This window comes from Rutidosis leptorrhynchoides, chromosome 3 (genome assembly GCF_046630445.1).
Source record: "Rutidosis leptorrhynchoides isolate AG116_Rl617_1_P2 chromosome 3, CSIRO_AGI_Rlap_v1, whole genome shotgun sequence".
Lineage (NCBI taxonomy): Eukaryota > Viridiplantae > Streptophyta > Magnoliopsida > Asterales > Asteraceae > Rutidosis > Rutidosis leptorrhynchoides.
In genome coordinates this window covers 112,243,365-112,251,173 of record NC_092335.1, presented here as the reverse complement: position 1 = coordinate 112,251,173, position 7,809 = coordinate 112,243,365, and the positions used below count along the sequence as shown (strand labels likewise).

Below are 7,809 nucleotides of genomic sequence, written 5' to 3'. Positions count from 1 at the left end.
TATTAATATGTAAAAATTAAATTATGAGCGCTTACGTATCAATATTGAGATTCAATATTGCAGGAAAGGTACGTAGACGCAACGGAGATGATAAACACTAACTTGACCTCACGAGCATACCCATGAACATTACCCATAACCTCCATAGCTATAACCCATAATTTCCTTAGCTCTATCCCGCTCATAAAACCCGTTTTGAAATAACCCGAACATGACTTCGTCGTATTATTTTATGTATAATATTAGTAATAATACTACTAATAATAATAGTATGATTAATAATAATATTAATCTTAATAATAATAATAAATATAATAATAATAATATATATAAATTTTACGGATTACTGAAATTAGAGAGATAGATTGGATGATGGTTCGACAGAAAAAATGCGAGATTTATACTCAAATCCTGAAACTGGCACTTCCGCACGTGCGGAGTTTTTGTGCCTATATGCTCCGCGAGTGCGGAGCTCCCCTGTCCAGCTCATTCCCAATGATTTCAAGGCTGCCGACGGTTTATATATTTATTTAATATATAATATATTTAATTTATATAATTAATTATATATTATATTATATTTACGTGCATAGTTAACCTATAATTTTAGTTCTAATGACTCGTACGTTGTCACTCGACTTATGTCCTAGTTCCGGTTTTTCAAACGCATATTCGTACGCTTAGAAAACTAGCTCTTTATGTTACACGACGTGTACCTATTATAAATAATTAGACTTAATCATCTATAACTTATATTACCCAAAGTATAACTTCTTTATTTGAGTGTTGTGGTCATTTACTTCTATAAATCAATGTCTCGTTGTTTATTAAAATACGTTAAATAAAATTGAAATGTATTTATACATTAACGCATAGTAAATATATATATATATATATATATATATATATATATATATATATATATATTTTCTTATTTAAAATATATAATTTTTGTACATCTTATAATTTAATAATATAACGTTTAGTTTTTCAAAGCTAATTTTATTTCAAAAATTGTTTACGTAATAGAAATATTATATCGTATCACATTTTACGTTTGTGAAACAAAATATATATATATATATATATATATATATATATATATATATATATATATATATATATATATATATATATATATATATATATATATATATATATAAATTTATAATACAAGCTTTAACTAGTTCCTTTAAAACTTATGAACAATTTATCTTATAAAACGTTACACTAATAAAGTTCTTTAAAAAAATTATTTTTGTACGTTTGAAACAATATTAAATAAATATGAAAACTTTATTTTCCAAAACTAAGTATTTTTAAGAATCATTTTACTAAAAAGTTATATTAGTAGAGGTTGTTATATCGTAAAACATTTTAGAGAAATAAAATTAAATATACTTTTCATAGGTTTTCAGTTCTTAACGTTTGTTGGTGCAACGTGGTATAAAGTCTAAAGGTTAGATAAACGTACGAAATCACCTTAATGTAAAACGTTAATTTACTTAACTTGTCGATATCCATCTTCTTAGTTATCTATATTCTACAATTTTACTTCCACGTGAATTAATATACAAGTTTAATAGTTTATCTTATCAAAAGTCACGAGACAATTATTGTAAAGCATAAATTGAAAATCAAACGAGAATCTCCACTAACCCTTGTCTAGTTCTCATTAATTGACACTTTTGTTCCTTCTAATAAATCACTTTACCAATTATTCCGAATACCGTTAAAAAAGAATAGATTTCTCAAATCATAGTGGACCTCTCAACAGAGACTCGTAATCATAATTCAATGTATCTGATGACTCAATTATTTGATATTATCTTATAATTCCAACTATAGACACATTGAAACAAATACGTTCATGTAAAGTATTATACGTCTAATACTTTGTTAATGTTTTAAAGTTATAATATATATACACATATACATATATAATCATATCCGTTCATATAATGGTTCGTGAATCATTGGAATTTGGTCGAGGTTAAATAAATGTATGAACATATTTTTAAAATTCTTGAGATTCAACTTACAAACTTTGCTTATCGTGACGGAAATATATAAAGATTAAAGTTTAAATTTGGTCGGAAATTTCCGGGTTGTCACAGTTGTCCCTGTATATTCACACAATTGTCTAGATCACTCAAGATGTTGAAGCACAAGTTAGATCTTGTAACTTAACTGTCATTAACCTACTCACTAACGTATGTGACGGGTTCAAACAGAACAACTCTAATAATAATGGATCTTTTAACTAATCACACAATCAAACAACTTTAAATCACTCAAGGATATAATCTAACTTAGGTTGTTTTGGTGTCCCTTTACAACCTCACAACTATTTTCAGTCAACCAACAATCAAATCACCATTCGTCTAATTATAGTTTGGTGTCCCTTATATAATTTTAACGATTATCTAAACGGTTTGTCAATATTCTAGCAAAGTTCATCAATCCACATAACTGTCGTTAGAAAATCAATAAACTCGGTGATTCAATTAATTGGAAAACATTAAATAACGGTGGTTTTTAGCTAAACATAATAAAGAGCAATTTTAATGAGTTGAATGAAAACGAAATATAGCAATCCATCACCGGGTTTTAATCATCTAAGTGGATACATAGAAATTTAGCTAGACATAATAAGAATAGAAGAAATCAAACACATAGACAAACAATAATCAATCATTATAACAATTAAAATTTAAGTAAAGAATGTAACAATGATTAACAATTGAAACCAAGTGTTAAGATACTCAAACACCCTTGAAACCCGTAAAAATTCGTAAGTGCTGCTCCATAATTCGTAATTTAAATGATACCCTATATAGGGATTTACATAAGGTATTTATAATAAAGTAAAAAATTTCTCTATACGTTAGATTCTCACGTTTCGCGAAAATCCTCACGTTTCGCGAGGTGCTTGAAACTCGAAAAATGCAACTGAAACACGACAAAGTGACCAGAAGTTGAAGTCTGAAAAATGTTGATGACCTCGCGTTTTGGACCTGATTCTCGCATTTCGCGAGGCCATCAGGATGCGAGAAGTATGCTTGGAATGCGAGATTTGCAGCTGAAACATGTATTTTTCGCTTCGCTTGTCGTTTGTCTTTATCTTCATGTCTTTTACGTTAAAACCTTATCCAAAGTCACAACAAAGTCCCATAAACACTCTTTAAACATAAATCTTCATTTTCATCTCGTACGAACTCAAAGTCTTCAGAAAGTGTTAAAAATAATACCAACGAGAACCGATAACGCTTATAAAAATGTGTATGAATATGGCGTTATCATGTAGCTATACACACATAAAGTTTTTCTTTTTTCCTTTTAGCCGCAATACGGTCTCAACGTTCTGGTTACCTTTCGGCAAGTGTTTAAGTCCGGCAGTACGCTGCTTCGGACCGGTATATTCTGGAACAGAAAAATCTGTTCAAGGAAATTGTGTTAAGCACAAGCTCGGTTCAATTCGGTTAGATCATTTTAATTTTCAGTTCTTATTCAGATTATTCATTATATATGTTTATGATACGATTATCTTATATTTGTAATCTATTACTGTATGATTTTATTTACTCGTGTCAGTTGTACTCATATAATATGCTAAACTAGTGAAAATGGTTACTAGTCTTTAAAATCATTGTGCTAAACATCCCCATTGTCATATAATACTAACACAATAGAGTGGAGCTGTTATTAGGTATATCCGGATGAACTTGTATTTTTGCATCTTTACTCATCTTAATTTGGTGTATGTTTCCAACACTAGAAATATCAACTCTGATTCATTTATATACTGATACTAATCGGAATACAGAATCAAAAGGGAAACGATAGTGAATATAACAGTGACGTGCTGTACACAAAACTAATAACTACGTCGATAAAACAACCTCACTATGTAACGTGCCGTTTTCCATTCTAATCCACGTCTTGAGAGAAAAAGGCTGATCAGTAATTTCCAAAATTCTAGCACCTCGATCCCAGCTTCCATAGCCACCATAGCCCGTATGTCGAGCATAACACAACCACATCTTCTCGTATGGACAACACCAATCGAGTCCATGGTTATGACCCACAAATACAGCCTATACCACCATATAAAAAAAGAGAAAATATATTCAATTTTAGTTGGTGTATTTACAGAACACGTGTAACTACACATCACATTGATCATTTTTCTGTTGAAAATGATCAAATTTAGATTTACAGTTTGAGATGTAGTTCTTACTTTAACAGAAGACCTTTTTTTGAGAAGTTTCATCATTCCCATTTCGGCCTCTTGGGCTGCAACACGTTCTTTGAACAATGAACCCACACATTGCGTTCTTGTGCTTGTAGCTTTCTTAGCCACCTTCTCGTAGGCTTTACTTGGTATATGCCAAGACACAATTTCCGGTATACTGTAATACAATGTCACATATAGTTTAAGTGTTTAATACTTCAGGTAATACACATCTATACCTGCCAACGGGTAAGGTTGGGATCAGTTTGGGTAACGGGTCAAAATGGGTCACGGGTCAAACGGGTTAGATTTTTAAACAACTCCAAAAGGGGCAAGTATAAATGGGTTGGGAACCCGTCTAAAAGTGGTGACAGAGGCTTTATTGAACTAAGTTTGTTAATGAAAAACTTATCAAAAAACAATAACCTTAACATGTTATAATTAGAAGATATGTAGAGTGAATGCTATTGGTGTATCTATGTATCTAAGTGCATGTATTGGTGTATGTAGGTTTGTCTGTCTTGGATCTGTACCTAGGTATATATATCTACGAATGTATCTATATGTATTTATGTTTAAGCATGAGTTTTTTTTTTTTTTTTTTTCATGCTTTCGTGTGGTATATATACATCGATGTGTGTGTCGGTGTGGGTGCGTATATGTATATGTATATGTATATGTATATGTATATGTATATGTATATGTATATGTATATGTATATGTATATATCTTGTTTGTCTGTATGTCTACCTGAAATTAAATGGTTATGTGCACTATTTTATTCATGCTCTTTGCCCTACTGTTGTGCATTACTGCTATATGTGTCCCCTTTATGGTTACTGTGTATGGTTGCTTCTTGCTAGGCGCTCATTACTCGTACAGGTACGTATCATTTGCCCTGTCTATTTCGTTCTTATGAGCTCTTCGGGCCGGAGGTCCTTTAGGAAGCAATCTCTTTTGCGCTAGAGTAGAGGGAGGGACGACCTTATCTAGGCGCGGGTTCTATACCCGCGGGTGGAGTAGTGACTTCCTTCTAACCTAGGGTACGAGGAATGATTGTCTACACTCACCTCCCCCATACCCCACTTTCGTTGGATTGGGTAATGTTGTTGTTGTTGTTGTTGTTGTAGAGTGAATGCTATTCACCTTGAATCAGGGTTCAACTCTTGAGATTTGTTGTAAAACCATTCAGACTGAATAACTGATATAATCTCTGGGTATGACCCGCCACCAGAATCCAAGAAGTACATCAACATTACAGGCGATTCGTGATCACTTGTTGGGGATACAAGCTTAAGAACATAATTTGATACACTCGGCCAAAGATTTCGTGGACCAAATCTTGTGTACGATAATGAATTCTTCCTTATCTCATTTTTCATCAGTTCCAAACGTGTTGACCCCTTAAAGCTACATTTGTTTCCCCCTGTTACACATTGCCAAAAATTAAAAATTCAATCCAAATTAACCAAATTATTGTATGGTTCTGTAAAAAGTGCAGGCTTGGTTTTGAAACTTTCCGGGTAAATTTACAGAAGGGCAAAGGATTTGAGGTATCCCGGAAGATGAAAACCAATCTATAGGCCACTCAAATGGTGCATCGTCATGGTTACCGAACAAGGTAGCCCATGGTATTTTTCTATCTCGTGTTGGAGATAATGCTTGATCCCAATAAAGGCTAGCATTTTGAATTCCCAAATTGTTTGCTGTCACTACATCTCCAAGATATACTACAAAATCTGGTCACAAAACATGGTAAACATTATAATAAATACAACAGGGTACATAAGATAAGAGAATTGGCACTATTATGTTTTTAATCATGTGGTCTCTGTCTCATTTTTTTTTAGCCATGGCAAAACACAAAGAAATGGATATACATGTTTATTTTATTAATAAAGTTTTCCTCTTCATTCTACCTAAGAGAGTGAATATTTTAAATCAGATGCGCGCTGTCTAACTGTTTTATCGCGTGATTATTTTCGACCTTTTTTGGTAGTCACCTCAAGATATGTATGTTGTTAGTAAAGTTCAAATTATTAAAAAATTATATTTCAACAATGATTTTGATAAATCCACCAAACTTTACTAAACTACCTTAAAAAATGTGTTACACAATTTTTAGTGTTTAGGATTTATACAATGAAATTGCTGAAAAGTAGCACAAATTTAGTAGATATATCAAAAACGATGTTAGATATATAATTATACTGGGAGTTGATATCAATAATCAATCAAGCGATAAAACATTTAGACCATTAAAATTAATATTTCCACCTATGATTGTGATAAATTCAGCATAACTAATTAACTATTTGTGGATTAACAAACCTGGACTTTCTACATCAAGAATAGTGGACATAACATTAACAGAGTTCACATCCTGTGTGGGTCCCCAATCAGTCCAAGCATTCTCTCCAAAATGCAGATCAGCAAATAAAGCCACCTTGAACGATGAACCATCGCCACAACCACGTACTCGTAAATAACCATCCCTCGTAGTCGCACTGACACCGTCATCCACTCCGTCTTCTGGCCGAACCATGACCATATTCAGCGATAAAACAATAAGAATCGCAATTACACCCCATTTAACAATCGCCTGTGATGAGACTGATGATTTGGCCATTGATCGATGATCTCAAATTGAACGTTTGGTTTTCAGTTGCGTGTTTAACTTGCAATATAATTAAGTGGATAACGTGAGTTTAAATGATTGCTTTATTATTGGAGAATATGCCGAATGATGTTGTGAGTATATCCAAGAAAAAATTTATAACTTGGTGAGATTTCACTCTCAACTTTATCCTTGCCAACAACGTACATTGCCATTTCTCAGTAATTTGATTCTAATTTTGTTTGTTGTTTATTTCACCTTTTTAAGATTCTATTCCCGTTAATATGATGAGTGTGTTGAAAATGACATCAATTTAATTTATTTAATTTAAGTTAATTAACGAGTTGATTTTTTTTTTTTTGAAAAGCAATTAACGAGTTGATTTTGGATGCGGGATATAATAAATTTACGAAGAAAGGCTAAATTATCTTTCTTTAAAAAATAAAAAAATAATAATAATAAAATAAAATCTTAGCCATCGGATGCTGATCAATGAATGCAAAATAAGCATATTTTTTATACAAAAAATTTACAACAAATTGAAACCAACACTAACAACCCTCAACACACAATAAAAACAAAAAAAACTGAAGGGCTTCGAGCCTAACGATATTAAGGAGTTTCATTAACCTTGAGTTTTTTAGTTCGAGTTTCGCCGTGGACTAAAATGAATGTGTGTATGTGTGTTTATCGTTAAAAAAAAAAAAACTAATAACTTGAACTAAGACAATCACTAGAAAATTGAATGTAATAAAGCAAATGATGGCAAGAACATGAGACTTTCAGATGAAATTGAGTCCAACATGATCGAAACAAGGCTTGATAACACTCCAAAGGTCCACTTCATCTAACGCTTACACACATAGGGTTTCTGGAGTCAACAGACTGAACCGAAGATCTGAAGAGAATAATCGATCGCTCAAAAATAATAACAGAAACAATCATAAAAAATCAAACA

At 31.9% G+C, this 7,809-nt stretch overlaps 1 protein-coding gene across 1 annotated transcript; it reads right to left on the bottom strand.

Annotated features, from left to right (window-relative positions):
- Positions 1-3,748: 3,748 nt before the first annotated feature.
- On the bottom strand, positions 3,749-7,071 carry LOC139896666 (probable inactive purple acid phosphatase 16). Its single transcript, XM_071879309.1, has 5 exons — positions 6,566-7,071; positions 5,756-5,973; positions 5,381-5,661; positions 4,241-4,412; positions 3,749-4,097 (listed from the first exon to the last, which is right to left on the bottom strand). Exons 1-5 carry the CDS (start codon positions 6,861-6,863, stop codon positions 3,885-3,887), a joined length of 1,182 nt encoding a protein of 393 aa, XP_071735410.1. The 5' UTR covers positions 6,864-7,071; the 3' UTR covers positions 3,749-3,884.
- Positions 7,072-7,809: the final 738 nt, after the last annotated feature.